Source organism: Neomonachus schauinslandi, chromosome 4 (genome assembly GCF_002201575.2).
Source record: "Neomonachus schauinslandi chromosome 4, ASM220157v2, whole genome shotgun sequence".
Lineage (NCBI taxonomy): Eukaryota > Metazoa > Chordata > Mammalia > Carnivora > Phocidae > Neomonachus > Neomonachus schauinslandi.
The window spans coordinates 8,050,514-8,068,468 of record NC_058406.1 but is presented as its reverse complement, the minus strand read 5'-3'; the positions used below and the strand labels follow the sequence as shown (position 1 = coordinate 8,068,468).

At 52.3% G+C, this 17,955-nt stretch overlaps 1 protein-coding gene across 1 annotated transcript; it reads right to left on the bottom strand.

Moving 5' to 3' along the window:
- Nucleotides 1-8,600: 8,600 nt before the first annotated feature.
- On the bottom strand, nucleotides 8,601-17,955 carry UBIAD1 (UbiA prenyltransferase domain containing 1). The gene is made up of 2 exons (XM_021683430.1): nucleotides 17,415-17,955; nucleotides 8,601-11,071 (listed from the first exon to the last, which is right to left on the bottom strand). Exons 1-2 carry the CDS (start codon nucleotides 17,938-17,940, stop codon nucleotides 10,584-10,586), a joined length of 1,014 nt encoding a protein of 337 aa, XP_021539105.1. The 5' UTR covers nucleotides 17,941-17,955; the 3' UTR covers nucleotides 8,601-10,583.

Below are 17,955 nucleotides of genomic sequence, written 5' to 3'. Positions count from 1 at the left end.
GCGGGTCTCAGCAGAGCTGGGCAACCAGTGATGTGTAGGACCAGGTCCCTCTGGGAACTGCTCTCCTGCATCCCTCGTTTTCTCACAGAGCCCCTCGAGCCTCCCTCCCAGGCAGCAGCGCAGGGGCTAGACATCTCTCTTCTCATCTGTCCCTTGCCAAAACTTACCCATCTTGTGTGGCATTCATTTGGGGCCCCATCCTCTGTTCTCCCTGGTGACGGGCAGGTTCCCCCCCGCCCCACCCCGTGAGCCCTCCTCAGTTATGCACTTGTATTTTGGCGGGGACCTTTGGGAAGGAGAATGCCTTCATCCAGAGGACTGACTGATGGTGGGCAGAGGCAGAGGTACCGGGCAGGTAGCTGCAGAGCTATTTCGGTGCATGAGAGCCTCTGAGCTCCCATTAAGTCAGAGCCGAGGTGACCTGATGGAAGAGGATGTTCTGCTCTTCCACGAGAAGTTTTTGCCTGCAAATCAGCATGCTGCTGTCAGAGCTCGGGTGAAGGTTAAGCCTTTAAGAATGTGCTCGGCAGCAGATCGATGAATGAGCAGATGAATGAATGAATGAGTGAATCCGAAACAAGAATAGGACTCAAGACCTTGAGCCCATCAGCCCTTGACCTCATCCAACCTCCCAAGTCCTGGGAGTCAAGGCAGAAGGCCGGGGGTACCCATCGTCCCTTCCTCTAACATCCAAGTACTGCACCGAGGAGAGACCAGGAGGCAGGTCCTCACAGAACCAGTCCTCGGCACGTGCCAGCCCTGGGACTCTCGGGGCAGGGGGAGCAGGTTCTTCCCTGCACCCACTCTATCCCAAACCGCAAGTCCCACTGAAGTGCAAGCTTCCGGAAAGAGCCTGAAATGGACGCATGATTCCGTCCCCATTTCTCCGTTCCCCCTCCTGTGCTTAAGTGCCTATTAGGGACAAAGGGACGGGAAGAGAGGACAATAACATCTGTTTTTCCAACAAGCGGTGACAATGCAGATCTGGGAGCGGAGCTCACGTCAGCCCTGGGCCCAGATGCAGCCCTGCAGCTGCGGAAGCAACTGGCGCTTGATCATTTCATGAGATTATCTCCCAATCAGCGGCTCCTCACTTGTTTGCTTTATTCCCACCCAGGGAGCCATCACCGCTCTCCCTGCTCTCCGCAGGGTCAGGCCTGCCGCTCCGCTTGCATTCTCTGTCGTGGGCTGGGCCCGGGTTTCAGGAGCAATCCCACCCCTGCCTTCTGGAGGCTGGGACCGAGGCTTGGCATGCCAGAGAGCATGGTGGGAAGAGCGCTAGATTTGGAGTCACAGGACCTGCCTTCCAATCCTGGCTGGGCCACCGGCTCCACAACCATGAGTGGCTGTATCTGCCTGGGGACATTGAGAGAAGGTGCTTGATCTTGCTGCAGGAGCCTCAGTCTCTTCATCTCTAAATGGGAACAGTTATAACTCCCTCATGGAGTTGCTATGACTCTCCAGGATGATAACACACATGTGTGAGCCTCTTTCAGGTCAGACGGCGAAAGAAGGAAGAACAAGGCTGAGGAGGCCCCGCAGTGTGGCTTTCCTTACGTGATTTTGTCTGAGGACCCTCTGGCCTGAAGATGATGGCTACCAAATTTGCAGGAGCCACGCTTCTGCTCCAGATTGGAGGGATGGCTAAGACGATCTCTGGGGTCAGAGGGCACAAAGCATGGGATCATCCAGCCCCTTCCCAAATAGTGGGAACCCCGAGACCCTCTCTCCGACAGGCCCTTGACCCTACCTCTTCTATCTCTCCTCCGGCAGCCAGAGTAGCCAGCTCGTGCAGGGGAGCTCAGTGCGGCTGGGGAGGGGAGGGGAGTGAGGGGAGACGCAAGAAGGAGAATGGAAGACAATGACAGACAGGCAGCTGTGGTTCTTTCAACATTTTTAAAGAGGTTTAAATTCAAAGTGAGATTTATAAAAAAAACAACCCATTGTGCTTTCCCCCCTTCCCAAGAAAGGAGACGTGTTGAAAATGAGATTTTTAACTGAATGAGTGCCGCATTTAGAGCCGGAGAGGAGCCGATTTGGGGCTGCCCTTCAGTGGTCTTGTGACCTCCAGCGAGTCCCATAACCACTCAGCCCGTGAAGCCAGCTGAGGCCATACCTGTCTGGGCTGCAGGGAGGCCAGGCCGAGAGGTGCATGAAGAGCTTGGTGAATGCCAGCCTGCCTCCTGGACCCAGAGGATGGAGACTCTCCCTCTGACGGTGGTTAGGCAGTGTGGACGGGCTGATGTCACTCCCACCCACCCCATCCCCCCACCAGCTCGCCAAACCCACCCCAAGGGGCTAGAGAACTAGCGTCCCGGGTCACCCAGGCAGCCAGCGGCGTTTCCAGGGTAGGACCTGGCCTCTCCCAGGGGACCTGGGGAAGCAGGTCTCCCAGCTATCCAGGGCAAGTCAAGGTGAATTGAGCTGCAGCCGCTGGGGGGTGGGGAGGAGGGTGGCCAGAGGCTACACAGCACTCTTTCCCACTTGACTAACTCGGTTATCTTTGCTCTTCACCATCCCCTCCTTGTCCCTCGGAAAAGGAATGGCTCTTAGCGCAGCAGGCCGCCCTTGTGCCCAACCTCTGTTCTGAGCTGGCGAGATAAGGAACAGTTCCATCTCCCTGCCTCTGCCCGAAGCTCTGGGCTCTCGTTTGCTCAAATCCCCGTGGTCTCCTTTTATCCTCTCTGGAATTGCACGGAGATTGGTTATCTGGTAATTGAGATTGTTTTACAAGGTGTCGCTCATTGCATTGGGTTCCATTAACTTTCAGCTCCTCCTGAAAACCCAGAATAATAATTATCCTGTTGGTGAGGGCGCAGATGGCAGGTGCCCCCCTCCACATACGTAAGTGCGCACATACATACGCACACATGTGCGCATATGGGCAAATTTTTTTATTATAACGACAACCCTGATAAAACAGACTTCAGACATTTCTCGGATGTTCTACCCTTGTGGAACTTTGAGGGGAGCCCAAGGAGATGATGTTACCTCTCTCCAGGGTGCATTTGGGGAAAAGGACCCCCTCAAAGGGGTAACACAGCTTGGCTGAGCGCACGCAGTGGGCAAACGATACAGCCTGGACTTGATTAAACTCGGTGCTGTCAGACTCCACGAGTGATAGAAGGAGGGCCTGTTTGTCTGTCTTTCCTTTGGGATTGCACGATTCCTGAGGATAGGACCAGGTCTCACTCACCGTTACATCCCAGAGCCTAGCCCAGGGCTGTTAACACAGCACGTACTTGCTCAATTAACCGTGAATCACTGGCTGGTCCCGCAGCCGCCTGCAGGTGGCGCCAGAGAGGACCCGCGGTCAGAAGCCAGGGTGAAAGAGGTTCTTGTAAGCCGAGAACTGATGATCCGGGTCTGGAACAATGAGGCGTGGAGAAATTAATCTCTGCCACCCTCGTTCTCCCACAACCCTTTGGGCCTCTATGACAGCACTTGCGACGGCATGAGAATAACGTATGCGTGTGTGCTCTCGCCACCAGCTCACTGTGAGTCTCCAAGAGCAGGGGTGTGCCCCATTTATCTTCAGTCCTGAGACACAGCTGGTCAGAGCATGCTCAGTAAAGGTCGTTGGCCAGGGAAGTGTCCACTGGAAGGCCCTGGGTGGGGACAGCTGGTGACAGTGGTGACCTCCAACCACCTGGGCATCTCTCCTGAATCTGGACCTCGCTGCTGGCATTCCGGGGGGGGGGGGGGGGGGGGGGGGCCGGTGCAGCCCAGAGCTGAGGCAGTCTTCCCAGCCCCTAATGATGCTTTGCCTGGGCCTCGTCCCTCATGGCCATTCATCTTGATTAGGTATTGGCAGCCTGGGCTGATTAAATGCCCCACCATCCCCTCCTGTTTGTTTCTCAGCAAGGGGGTGTCAGGGTGTTTCATTCTTCAGCCTTTGACCTTGGCAGTGGTGGGATGGCCCTTCACACACCTGCCTCAGTGCTGCAGTTGTCTGGCTGTGCGGCCAGAGAGCTTCATGAAGGAAGCTTCACCCAAACTCTCAGGCAGCCATCAGGGGACTTTCTCCAGCTGGGGTCTGCCAGCACCTCAGCTTCCACGGAAATTATCGCCCTCATGGCCGCCTCTTCCTGGAAGCCTTGATCACAACTCAGCATCACCTCTTCCAGGAAGCCTGCCTGGAAGCCTTGCTGATTAGCTCCGTCCAGCGCCCCCTTCTCTACCCGCAGGGAACCGTGGTTGCCAGTGTTTATTCTTTCGGCGATGTGCATTAGCCTGTCTCACTGAGTCTTCTGTGTCCCAAACGCCATGTAACTATCAGCTCCAGGAGCCGCCCCACCCTGAAGGTGGAGAGAGGCTCCTTCAGTCTCCCCCACCCCCTCCGCCCGGCAGCCAGCCACATTCTCAGGAAGGAGAGTCACCCACATTCCTGATGTGGGCACTCCAAGTCAGTGGCTCGGTGGGGACTGCAAGAAACAGAGAAAATGAACATGGGCCAGTGGGTGCAGAAGTAGAAATTTAACGCAAACGGACCTCCCTGTGTCACTGTGGGTGGGCAGTGGTCACTCTCCATGATCTGGGGATGAGAGACTGACCAGAGCAGGTGAGGCAAGCTGCTTCATTACTGTCCCTGCAGAGCCAGCCCCCTGGAGGTGTTGGAGGGGGCAGCGCAGTGGGCCCGGGCGGTGCACGGGAAGGGGCAATACCCAGTCCATGGCGCCTCCTCTCCCTCCAACTGCTTGTCTCTTCTGCCAGCTGCAGGCTCTCTGCATGCCTTGCTGGGGCACCCCCTGCCAAGAGGTGGCTATCCCTCCATGCTGGGAACCACCTCCCTGGGCCCTGGGCCACCTCTGTGGGCCAACAGCTGGCCCAATCACTTGCACACTCTTGGGAGCAACTCCAGGAACCCCTGCCTATGAGCACTGGCGGGGTCAGGGAAATCGTGAAGGCTGGTCCCTCTCTGATGCTTCTGAAGCCCCCTTCTTGGGCAGCCCCACCATCAGCCTTGTGCCCACTTCCTCAACCACCCCCACTGCTAAGAGCAGACCAACTGACTGAGTCCCCAATGTACCAGGTGCTGCAGGGCACACAAGACAGAGATGAGGTGCAGGGTTTGTGTTGTGCTTCCGTCACTTACTAGCTGAGTGACCCTGGGAAAATTTAATAAACTCCCTGAGCCTCAGTTTCCTCTCTTCTGCAAAGGAGACCTTAATACCCCACTCATGGGGTATTAAAAGAATGTATTTTCGCTTTTAGAACAATGCCTAACACACAGCGATAGCTTTATTATTGTCATTCACTGAGTCGCTCAGCAAACATTTATGTAGAGGCTTCCATGTACCAAGAAGACGGGCTGGATCTTTTAGAAGAGCTTACGAGTTCCTGCCCTATTTCCCTTCCACTCCCTACCCCGAGGGGAACGCACCTGTCCTTACTGCTCAGGGTCAGCAGGCGACATGCAGCAGTGCAGGCTCTCACCATCGGGCAGCCCAGGAAGGTCTAGCCACTTGCAAGGAACTCGGTCAGGAGACAACAGGTGCCTGAGCACCTGCACTGTGGGCCCAGGCACTGTGCTCGGGCTGACTTCCGACCCTAAGTAAAATAGGGACGGTCCTTGCGCTCGAGTCCTGCCACCTGCTGGGGGAGACTGATGGCAGTCATGTTGGCAAACTGATAGACCCGGTGCCCCAGCCTTCCCTGTGAAACCCACTGTGACCCTAATGGGGGCGCTGCTGAGGCAGGCTGGGGGGAGCAGGGAGGGATATGGCAGGGGTGCAGGGGTGTGGACTTGGGATGTCCCTTGAGTCACACCGCACAGCACAGAGAGCGGCCTCTCTGGATGTATTAGCATCATAGTACACCCCTAGACCAACTTCCCTTTACGCCCCAAACCTGGCTGATAGCATGTGATCAAGACCCTCGCTGTCCTCCTCAAGACCCTCCTAGAGCCCTCGGGGTGTCCAGTGGGTCAGGGACACTGAAGGGGTCCGTGCCTTGCCATGATCACCTTTCCCCCACCATCTGCAGGCACTCCTGAAGAGCCGGGGCTCAGCCCTTGTCACCTCTGCAGGCAGGGGACCTGACTTGGTTTACACGGCCATTTGGCATCCTGGCTTAGTGACTCGCGGCGGGAGGGCTGTACCCATTTGAAGGAGGGCAAATCACAAATGTCAGTTGGCTGAGACCCAAGTGCCAGGTCCTTGCCAGAGGCACTGCTTTAATACCAGCCTGCACCGTCTGGAGCCCGTAATGAAAGAGGCTGACAGTCCATTAGCAGCAGAGTGGTCCGCAGGGCTCGGAGGAAAGAAGCTGTCTGTCATGCACCTCACTCCAAGGGCAAAATCAACCCTGTGTGTGTGTGTGTGTGTGTGTGTGTTCCTGCGCACGCCCACGCATGGGTGTATACATCTCTAAAAAAAAGGAATATTAATCACAGCTGTGCCTGTTAAAATAGGCACAAACAAAATCTGACATCACAGAGAGGAAATGGTGACATAGTTCTTGTCCTCTGTCCTCCTGACCCCTGGGGGCAGGTTTGAGAGACAATCCCAGAAAAACTGAACAACCGTATCACAGGATTGGGAGATCCTTAAGGTCTAGAAAGTTCTTAAGTGGCTAGAAAGTTCTTCCTGAGCTGAGAGCTTAAACTTGGAGCCATATAACTTCTACCCACTGGTCCTAGGTTTGCCCTTTGAAGTCACACACACACACACACACACACACACACAAATCCTTTTTCCCCAGAACAGCCCTCTCCTGAGTCTCCTTGCCACGAGGACATGGTTTTAAGTGCCCTCACCAGTGTGCCTACTGCTTCCTTGACAAGACCTGGTCTGTGAATCACATCTTCAAAATGCAATTCCCATCCTGAGAGATGTAAAATCTTTGCTGCAGCTGTTACCAGTGTGAAAACACACATGCATGGGCATGCGCACGCACACACGCGGGCACACAGAAATAAAGTTCCTCTGACTGCATCTTCTTCCATTTCTCATTTCATGCCATATTGTCAAACGCCTTGCCGCAATCCAAGTATATTATATACGCGGCATGTTTTTGACCCATCTCCATACTGACTATCAAAAGAAAAAACAGAAACCAAGAAAGGAAAGGAGCTCAGAAAGGGACCCAGCCCCCCAGGCTCGATCCAACAACACAGGGATGGACAGGATCTACGTCTTCCTTGTTCTGGACACTGGCCGCCTGTTAATTCTACCTCGGATCATGTTAACCTTCATGGAAGTCAGAACTCGTTACTGACTCACACTGACTTTCGGGCCAGGTAACAGGCTCAGACTGTGGTGTGCTTGTTTGGATACAGGATTAACAGAGGAGTTAATACCATGGGATGTATTTTGTTGCCCCCCTCCAGAAGAGGCCAGCATTGAGCCCCCCCCACCCCACCCCACCCCGGTGGATTTTCTGCAAAGGTCTACAAGGGGTGGGGAAGCAGGGAGATGCTTTGAATACGGGAGCTGGACAAGGTAGATCGTGGAGGGAACAGGTGCTTCCCCAAGACTAGGCCAAAATGGGGATTGGGTGGCAGGAAGGCGCGACCTCCAGGCCCACAGTACTCTTTAGCAAGGAGAATCTACTGTCAGGGGCATTTGAGCCCTTCTAGAGCAATATCCAAGAAACAAGAGTGGATTCCAGGGCTGAACCCCAGCATGAAGCAGATGGGAAGCAACCTCACAGATAGTGAGCGAGCAAGAGCCCAGCCAACACGCCTAGCTCCTGCCCCCCGGAGACCCAGGAGGCCTAGGTGATCCCAGAGGGAAGGGGGTGGGCCTAACAAGTGACTGAGGCTGAATATCCAGCCACCCCACTGGAGAGCAGAATAAGTCTGACTCACAGAAATAAAGGCACATATACGGTCTCCCAGGGTCATTGAAAAAATTCATACCCGCCACATCTACGGCTGCCACGCCACGGAGCTCCCTGTTCTGATGTCATGCCGTTGATTTGGGGGACCCAAGTATATTTATATTTATCCATGCTAAATTTTTCCTTTGACTCATCAAAGCAGCCTTTTGATTTACGAGGATCCTAACAGTCAGCCATTTTATAAGCTCTTCCTCCAAGGTTTACAAAACCTGTGATTTGGGCTAATTCCAGTCGTTGACAACAGGTGTTGGACCCCGCCAGGCAAAGGGCGGAGGGCAGGCTCACACGGGCTGCTATAGGCCTCCTTGCCCATTGGCATGACACCCTGACCAGCCTGCTCTCTCCCACAGCTTGTTCCGTCTCCCGCAAATTCCTCCAGCTAAACTGGTATCCATTCTGCCTATCTCTGCTTTGTTCCTAAGGACATATTGTCAAATGCCTCGCTGAAACCCAAACGTACTCTTTCTACTACATGTTCCCCATCCATCAGCACAGTGACCCTATCAAGAAAAAAGGAAAATGAAAGTAGCTAAGGACAGGGGGAGCGAGGTTAATCTGGCCTAGCTGGCTCTAAGCAGTCCCTCCGGTCTCTCCTAAAGGCTCATCAAGTCTGGTCAAACCCTCCCCAGATTCATCATCAAAGATCAGAGGACACACCCCCACCCCCACCGAATGTCCCAGTGTTCCTGTGCTGGTCTCCTAAGGTTTACGATTCCAAGTTCACAGTAAGACAAGAAGGAGGAAAGCAAAGACGACTGATAAATATTGTTTTTATTAACAAGTCTAAAGAACACCTTCATTGAATCAGGAGATGTAATACAAATGTGGTGGCCTGCATATAAACCCTGGCACTAAATTTGGCCTTTTAAAATATTTATATATAAAAATACGCATTAAAATCTGTACCACGATGCAGTGCAGAGGCCAACGGACACCTCCCGGCATGAGGGCTTAGGAAGGCGGGTGTGGTCTGGGGATGCAGGGAGCTCCAGTCCTAGAGCCGCAGGAGGGAGCCCTGTGTGAGAACGGCCTGCTCTCAAGAGGAGCCACAAGAGCCTGGCTTTGAAGCACAATGCTCTGGGCCTGGTGTAAAACAAAAATGGTGCTGGGAAGAACGGCAGGATAGGAGGACCGTCCTTCCTTCTCCTGTTACTGGGTTCCGACCACCATTCGAGGATTCTGGACCTCTGCAGACAAACCACCTTTAGCTTTGGAGGAATGCCTGCAATTTCCAAACATGTTTTTTCCAAGGAGACTGACCAATTCTAACTCCAAGGAGCCAAATCATAATTAACCTGATTTGAAGGGGTAAGAACTAGTTCTTGTCTCTTTCGGCGGCCAAGACCCTGAAACACCAATCAGAAAGGCTATAATCACAACAGAAAAGTATAATGATGATGGTCTCGATCTATTTCAGTCTTGGACCAAAGACAGCTGAGCCACTCTCGCCCAGAAATTGTACTTTGCAGGCACTGAAGTGAGAAACAGCTACGATCAGCACTGGAATTCCCCCATTCTGGGAGCAAAAGATCTTTGCACAAGGCAACGGAAGCCTTTGGGAGAAGCAGGGTCAATACTGCACGTCTGTCTTCAAATAGGAAAACACAGTGCCTTCCCTGGCAGGGCCTGCCATTTTGGCTGAAGAGGGTCAGGACTGTGTCTATCGGCTTATTCGTTCACGGATGAGCGGACGTCCCTGGTCTGCTCATCCTGTGGCTCTGTGGGAAATGACAACTGCCCCCAATTCAGCTGCTAAACTGCTACCCAAATAGTCAGGCTCCGTGGCTGGGAGACACACAAATGGGAACCGGACAGAAGGTGGGCACAGGGAGGCAGGAGGAAAGGCGATGGGTCAGGGGAAGGAGCTTTAAGGAGTCTGAAATCCCTACGATTTCAGGGCTCTTAATAGTTACTGAAAGGGCTGGAGTCCTTCCTGCCATCCAGTAGGTCCTGCAAAGGGAAAATAGCAGTGGTACCAATTTCTAATCAAAAGCAGAGTGACTTTCTCAGCTGCCTCCAGGGTGGGGTTGCTCCCTTCCCCAGCCCTCAGCTTGGCTAGCTGGCTGCAGGTTGATCTGCCACTTCTCTGCAGAGGATCTAAAGCCAGGGCAGCCAAAGAACAGGAGGGCCAGACTGATGCTGCAGTAAGTGAAAGGAGAGATGAAGGGTCAAAGTGTCCGAATCCCGACCTAGGCAAAAAGCCGGGAGCCACGGTAGGCTGTTAATGAGGGACTTTCTCTCTCAAGCAGTGTATTTCAGGCCCCAAGGGCTCAGGGTAAAAGACAGATGCGCCCCGGGTCACTGGGGCCTGGCACCGATCACGGGCACATCCTGCGAGACCAAGCTACCAGGATGACACCTCCGGCGGGTGAGCAGGGCAAGCGGGAGCCCAGTGACTACTGCGCTTCCAGGACAGGAGGCCAACCCGGCAGCTCCTTCACAGTCTTAGGGCCTTTTAATCTGCTTTAAAGTGACCTAACATCACCCCCTAGTGGAAATTATAAATAAAACAAGGACCACGCAGCCAGTTCACCCGCTACCAGTGGTTTCGAGATTCACCATAAAACGGAGTAATACAAAATGAAAACCTTATCTTTAGAAAGATAATAATAAAAAAAGGTGGGAGTTCAGAAGCCAACCTCAGCCCCCTCGCTGCTAAGTCACCCTTCCTCCTCGGATTCTCTGCCTTCAACAAACATATTCCAATACTGGGAAACGGGGAGGGGGAGCTCTGGGTCCCCTTACAGTTTGGGCAGACTGCCCGCTGGGGCCAGAATGATACCAAAGACATAGAAGAGCCCCAGCAAGAGGTTGAGTTTGGCAGTCCTCTGGGGCAGTTTGTTGAAAGTCTGGCTTCGGAACTGTCTCTCCAGGGAGAAGGCCATGGGGATGGTGAGTAGGGGGAGGGCCAGACTGATGCTGCAGTGTGTGGCCAGGATGCTGAAGATCAGGTAGGGCAGGAAGAGCAGCGTGTTGTAGAGCATGTAGGAGAGGGTGGGGCCGATGAGGATGGCGAGCGTGACGATGCCGGCCTCCCTGTCGGACTCCATGTCCCTGGTGTTGTTGGAATGGAGAATGGCCTCGGTGCTGAGGGCGAGGGGGATGGCGTAGACCAGTGGGAAGACCGCCAGGGACCCCACCTGGACGGCATAGGCGAACATCACAGCCAGCGGGCCAAAAGTGATGAGGATGACGAGGTCTCCCAGAGCCACATACTTGAATCCAATTCCTATGGCCAGAAAACCCAGAGAGTTGGTGTGAGATCAAGGGCTGGAAATTGAGGGGCTGTTCATCAGTCCAAAGGCAGGCTACTCCTGGCTGGGAGCGGTGAGTTCTCAGATGGTGAGAACGGCCAGTCAGGGAGCTCCCTGCCCCACCCCCCCGGAGCAAACCTGATTTTGTCTCCAATGACACAGAGGGGCAGAGAACACTCATCTTTTAGCACCCAGTTAGGCTTCAGAGTCAAGTTTTCCTTCCTACTGTCCCCAGCAAAGTCCTGCGACAAAGAGCAGTGGGTTCCCACTACACACACTATTTAACCAGAGAGCCCGTGAAGGCTCTAAAAGGTCTTACAATCTGGGTCTTTGGCTTCTTTCTCCCTTCACCGACCCCTGCAAGACGTGGCTTCTGTCAGTCAGTCCCTCACAGAATACCCATCCCAGGCTCTTTGCTGCCTCCTTCTTCCACAACCTCTGGGGGGATCTGGTTTTGAAAACCCCCAGGGCATCTCAGTGAAATTTCAGGATACCCACTCTACATAAAGAAACTTCCACTCACGTGATAAATAAAACAGCTAAGACGACGAAGTTACAGTGCTGCTTCCCCTATCTGGTTCCCCTGAAGTTACAACTAAATCACCCCAAACTCCTCTTCCTATACTGCCAACCCACTTCAAATCCTGTCTAAACCACTTCATTCAAACCTGCCCAGTTCTCTCCAGTGATGCCACACTCCATCGGATCTCACTCCATCCCCAAATCTGAGTCATGGTCACCCTATGTGGGGAACACTGTGACACCCATTCTCAGGACCTCTCCTCCCCCTCCCTCCCCTTATCTCCATGGGCAGCCAGAGGGGTCCTTTGGAAATACTCACCGGACTGTGCCCCTCCCCCAACATACACCAGAAAACCCTTTACACAGGTTGTCCTCAGATCTTTTACCAGCTCACCTCTGGGCCTGCCCTGCCTCCTCCCTCCAGCCTCGCCTTGAGCTCCCCACTCCTCCACTCATATTTCCGTAGGTTCCTCGGGGCCTTCAGACACCCCACCCGGCCCTTGCCAGGCTAACTCCTATTCACCCTTCAAAACGTAAAAGACCATTCCTCCAGGCAGCCTTCCCTCATCCCCTAGGCCACATCCGGTCCCCCTGCGATACATATGCTCCCAGGGCACCCAGATTTCCAGCTTTGTAAAATCCATCATGCTTCTAATTACTCCATCTCCGTCCTTCTCTCAAACCGTAAGTTCTATGAGGGCAGGGCCTTGGGTCTGGTTTGTTCACAGCTCGCTCCCCAACGCGAGGCACAAAGGCTGAACGGAACACAGAGCTACAGTAACAAGCACCTGGAGTCTGGGGCCGAGGTGAAGAAAAATGTCCGGCTCAGAGTGAGGCAGTATGCAGCAGCTGAGAGGTGGGCCCCACACAGACTGCTACAGAGGCCTGCGAAACCTCCCGGTCTAACCACGCTTCCAACTCGCGGCCTCAGGATCCGGAGATAAAGGAAAGTACTGGGTCATCAACTGCACTTTAACCAGCTAAAACGGTAAGGGACCATGGTCTGCAGAGGATCTAAAGCCAGGGCAGCCAAAGAACAGGACTGGGCTCAAGATTCCCTTCACACTGGTAGCTGGGGTTCCGGGTTGTTGTTTCTTTTCCATCTTTATTGAAAGATAACGGACACGTGACACTTGATACATTCATATCCTGCAAGATGATTACCACCAGAGCATTAGCTAACATCTCCGTTTAGTCGGGGTGCTTTGGTGGCTAAGTGACCACCCTTGGTTCTTTAGAATGAAGCGTCCCCAGGAAAGGGTCACAGCCATGGCGCCCGGCAGCCACCAACACGCAGCGAACTCATTCGGCACTCCCCAAGCAGTGCTGTGACAAATTATTTGGTTGTCTGAGGACGTGCCCTCCAGGAGGAAGCTCTCTCAAGCAGAGCATTGGCTCCCATTACAAATTAGTAAATTGATGTCTCTTGCAGTATCTCACGCATTGAGGGAACAACCCCCACCCAGGGAAGGTGCCAGGCGGGAATACTCCCAACGGGGACCCGGCAAGTCTCTCCCCCAGCTGCCCCTCCTCTTTTGCTGACATTCTCAGCTCTCCAAGCAGACATGAGAGCTGTCACGATGGAAGAAAACACGAGAGCTCTCTCACCGTGACATCTGGCTAGATTACCCATCTGGCTGGATCTCCTTAGGTCATTTGGCAAGAAACGATGTGAGCCAAGCTGAACAGAAACCTGTACCTGCAAGGATACACCCCCACCTTGAACAGGTTCTACACAGAAACCAACCACAAGCCCACTCCGCAGCTGAGAGCGGTCTGGTAACCTTCTGGAGGTTCTCTGACACAAGAAAATGATAGAGCCCTCAGGGAGAAAGCCGCTTCCGGAGTCTGGCCCACGGCTCATGGGCTCCACCTGCTCCAGAATGTGGCCCACCTCTCCTTTTGGGCATTCCCACCCCTCCCAACACCACTCTCCAAAGGAGCCAACACGGTGAAGGACTGGGTGAGCTCTCTGCACTGTGGCCAGCATGAATTCATTAAAACATAAATCAGAATGTTGGCAAGGCCACGGAGTAACTAGAACTCTTACACATTGCCAGTGGGGAAGATAAGACTAGTACAACCACTTTAGAAAACATGTTGGCAGCTTCCCATCAAGTTAAACATTCATCTACCCTCTGACCCAGAGATTCCACTCCCAGGCATTTACCCCAGAACAATGAAAACAATATCCACAGAAAGACTTCAACGTGAGTGCTCAGGCATAATAGCCAAAATACAGAAACAATCCAAATGTTGCTGGACAGGAGAAAGGATAAACAAACCGTGGTTGTGTCCACACAATGGATACTACTCACTACTGATGCCCATCACAACATGATGAAATCTCAAAACTACCATGCTGAGCACAAGAATTCATACAGAACGATTCCATTTACATAACGTTCTAGACCAGGCCAAACAATCTCTGTGAAAGAAAGCAAACAGTGGTGGCCTCTGGAGAGGGATGGGGAGAGTGGGAATTGACAGGGAAGAAAGCTTTTGAGGGTGATGGAAATGTTCTGTATCAGGACAGGGTGTGGGTTATACAACTGTAAGCATTTGTCGAAATTCATCAAACTATAACACTTAAGATCTGTGCATTTCACAGTAAGTCAATTATATCAATAAAGGTCAATATTTAAAAAAAAAACCATAAATCAGATTATGTCATGACTCTGCTCATTGCGTTTCAGTGTCTCCGCATTTGTTCATTCAATGAATATTAAGTACTAACAACATGCCAGGCAGTGTTCTGGGCACCATAGGTTCAGCAAAGAACAAAGACCCAAATCCCTAATCCCAGGGAGCTTACAGTCTAAGGGGGAAGACAATTAACAAAGTCAGTACTTTAGATAGTGTGTTAGAAGTAGTATGTGCTATGAAGGAAAATAAAGCAGAAGAAAGCAACAGGGAAGGTATTGTGGGGGAAAACACAGTGTGTGTGTGTGTGTGTACACACTTATTTTCAGTTGCTGCAAAAACACTCTATTGTTTTATAATTTTAAATAGGGTAGAAAGCAAGGCCTCACAAAACAGCTGACAAGTGAGCAAATGGGTAGAGGTTAGAAAGTGAATCAGGCAGACAGAAGGAGGAAGGGCATTCCAAGCCAAAGAAAAGCATCTACAAAGGACCTGAGGCAGCAGCATGCCCTGACTGTACCAGAAACAGCCAGGAGGGCAGTGTGGCTGGAGCACAGTGAGCAGGAGGAAAGAAGGGGGCAACAGAGCTGGGAGGAAGGGGGAAGGGAGAGGGTAAGCCGATAATGCCCCATCGTGGGGGTCACTGTGAAGACCCTGGCCTTTCCTCTGAACAAGATGGGAGCCACTGGGGAACTGTGAGCAGAGGACTGATGTAGCTGCCTTATGTTTGAACAGGACTACTCAGGCTGCTCATTTGGAAGCACCCTGAAAGGGACATGGGTGGATACAGAGAGATCAGTAAAGAACCTGCAACCATAATTGAGGAGATGATAGTGGGGGTGGGAGGTGGCAGGACATGGTCAGATCCCAAATGCATTTTGAAAGTAGAGTCAAGAGGATTTGCTGATGGACTGGATGGGAGGAGGAGAGTCAAGGATGATGCCCATGACTTTTAGCCTGAAGAACTAGAAGGAGGAAGTTGCTGTGGAATGACATGGGGGAAGCTGGGGGTAGGGCAGGTTTCTTAGGGGAGATCAGGACTTTGGCTTTGGACACATTGGCTTGAGATGCCCGTGAGGCCTTTAGGAGAAGCTAGTAAGGAAGAAGTCAGACGAGTCTGAGTTGAGTGCAGAGATCTGGGCCAGAGCTATACATTTGATAGTCACGAGGTTAACAGATGGCATATGAAGCCACGAGATGGGCTAAAATCACCCAGGAAGTAGACAGAATTAGAGGAAAGGGGTCCAAGGACTGAGGCTGAAGGCTGGGAGCTGGAGGCCCTGTGGGACCAGCACAATCCAGCCCTGGCCAGCCTCCCCAACGGTATTTCCTTGTCCCTCTCGATCATATTGGCCTTTCATAAATCCTAGAATATGCCAAGCTCTCGCCCACTCCAGGGCATTTGCATGCACTGTTCCTCCAGCCCTGAAGGACTTGGCACGCGAATCAGACCCATTTCTGCCCCGTCACTTGCTCCTTATCCTTCACATATGAGTCACCTTCACAGAGAGGGCCTCATCCTTCTGCTGCGGCCCCATGCACTCTACTGATTTCCTTTACTGAGCTTTCACAGAGGGCTCCTCCATCACACTCTCTTCGCCTGTTCCTTCTTTTCTCCCCCTCTTAATGTTGGGGTGCCCCAGGGCTCACTCCTGGTCCCCTTGTGTCTCTATCACCACTCCCTCCTCTGGTGATCTCACCCAGTCACACAACTTGATCTAGGTGCCAGAGACCCCCAGATAGCTCCAGCTCAGGCCTCTCCCTGGAACTCAGATGGCTTAGGTCCAGACATCCACTTGGAGATCTAATACGTCAAGATGTCCAAAGTCAATCTCCCAATTTTCTCCCCCAAACCCTACCTTCGACCCTCTCCATCTCACTTGACACCAACTCTATCATTCCAGGTGCTCAGGCCAAAGCTTTTGAGTTACGCTGAATTCCTGTTTCTCTCCTGCCTCACATCTTGTCCAGCAGCAAACAGTGTCTACCTTCAAAATATATTCAGAATCTGACGGCCTCTTCCCTTCTCTACCACTACCACCCTGATCCAGCCCGCCAAACCTCTCTTGCCTGGATTGCTCAACAGCCTCCTCGTCTCCCTGCTTCAGTCCTTGCCCACTCACCTTTACCCATTCTCAATACCGCAGCCAGACTGATTCCTTGAAAATCTTAAAGCCCACATAATTTTTGTGCTTCTCTGCCCTCCCCACACATACTTCCCTTGCTTTACCTCCTTGTATTTACTCTCTCCCTCACTCACAGATAATGGACTCATGCTGTTCCTCAAACTTTTGAAGGACACTCCTGCCTTAAGGCCTTTGGCAACTGCCATTCTGAGATTTCAAACACTCTTTCTCTAGATACATGCTTAGCCAACTTTCTTCTATCTTTGCTCACATTACCTTTTTGAGGAGGTCTACCCTGATCAAACTATTTCAAACAGCTATGTCCTCCCTCCTTGCTCTACTTATTTTTTTCCCTATAGCACTAATCATGTTTTTATATACTATAATCAGGGTCCCAACTCATCCAGGCTTACCAGGAACTCTCCTGATTTCCACACCAAAAGTCCAGCATCCTGGGAACCGTCTTAAGTCCTGAGCAAACCAGGACGTTGGTCATCCTGAATAGAATTTATATTATTTTTACTTTCTCTCTCTCCTCAAGATCTATAAAATAACTTCCACAAGAGCCCTTGCTCAGGAACTGTGACTGCTGGGTTCACATAGAACAGTGCCTGGCACATAACAGATGCTCAGTAAGTAGGATTTGACCACGTGCCCATCACTACCTTAATAAGCTGTGGCAAAGAATCACACAGCAAACTAGCTGAAAGTAATTAGCTGTATAACGTTGAGCTCTTCAAATTTAATTCCACTAAAATTTGAAACGGTGGCGTTTTAAGATACAACCAATGAAAAGAAACTAGATGGAAAAATTTCCGTATCTGTGATTCCTAACATCCATAAACCAAGCCAGGATTTTCTCAACTCACTACTGTTCTCAAAAAATCCACATGACCCACACATTATAGATTTCACGTAAATGGCCTAACTCAGAAAAGAACCTTTGACACCTCTTCTCCAGCCCTGTAACTCCTATGCGAAGCAGGAGTGTCTAGTACATGCAGCCAGAAAACAGGCCAACTCTTACCTCCTGTGTAGAGAAAGGAGCCAGACAGGCCTCCAAAGTAGATGAGAGCCAAGTGCTCCAGTTTCAGAGGAGACAGGTAGTAGAGACAAGCGGCACAGACACAGCCCAAAGTGTAGAGGAAGACTCCAAACCGAACAACATCCTGGGGCTCCAAGATTCGGTCCACCAGGGTCCTGTCATCACTCTTTTTGTGGTCAATGCCCTTGGAAAAGTCATAGTAAGTGTTGACCAAATTGCCAGCCCCGTGCACGGCCAGGACAGCCACAGCACAACCCACCAGCAGCCTGGGATCCAGGACGCCCTGGGATCTGTAGGCCAGGGCACTGCCCAGGGCCACCGGGGTGAGTGAAGCACTGAAGCTCCAGGGCCGTAGGGCCAGCACGTAAGAGGCGCACTTCTGCCTCCAGGAGCGTTGGAGAAGCCCGTCCAGCTCCGGACAGTCGTTCCCCAGCAGGTCCCTGTCTCCGGCCTTGGCCGTCTCTCCCGCCTGTATGTTAATCTCCCCCAGGACCTGTGAGGCCGCCATGGAAGCTACACGTGG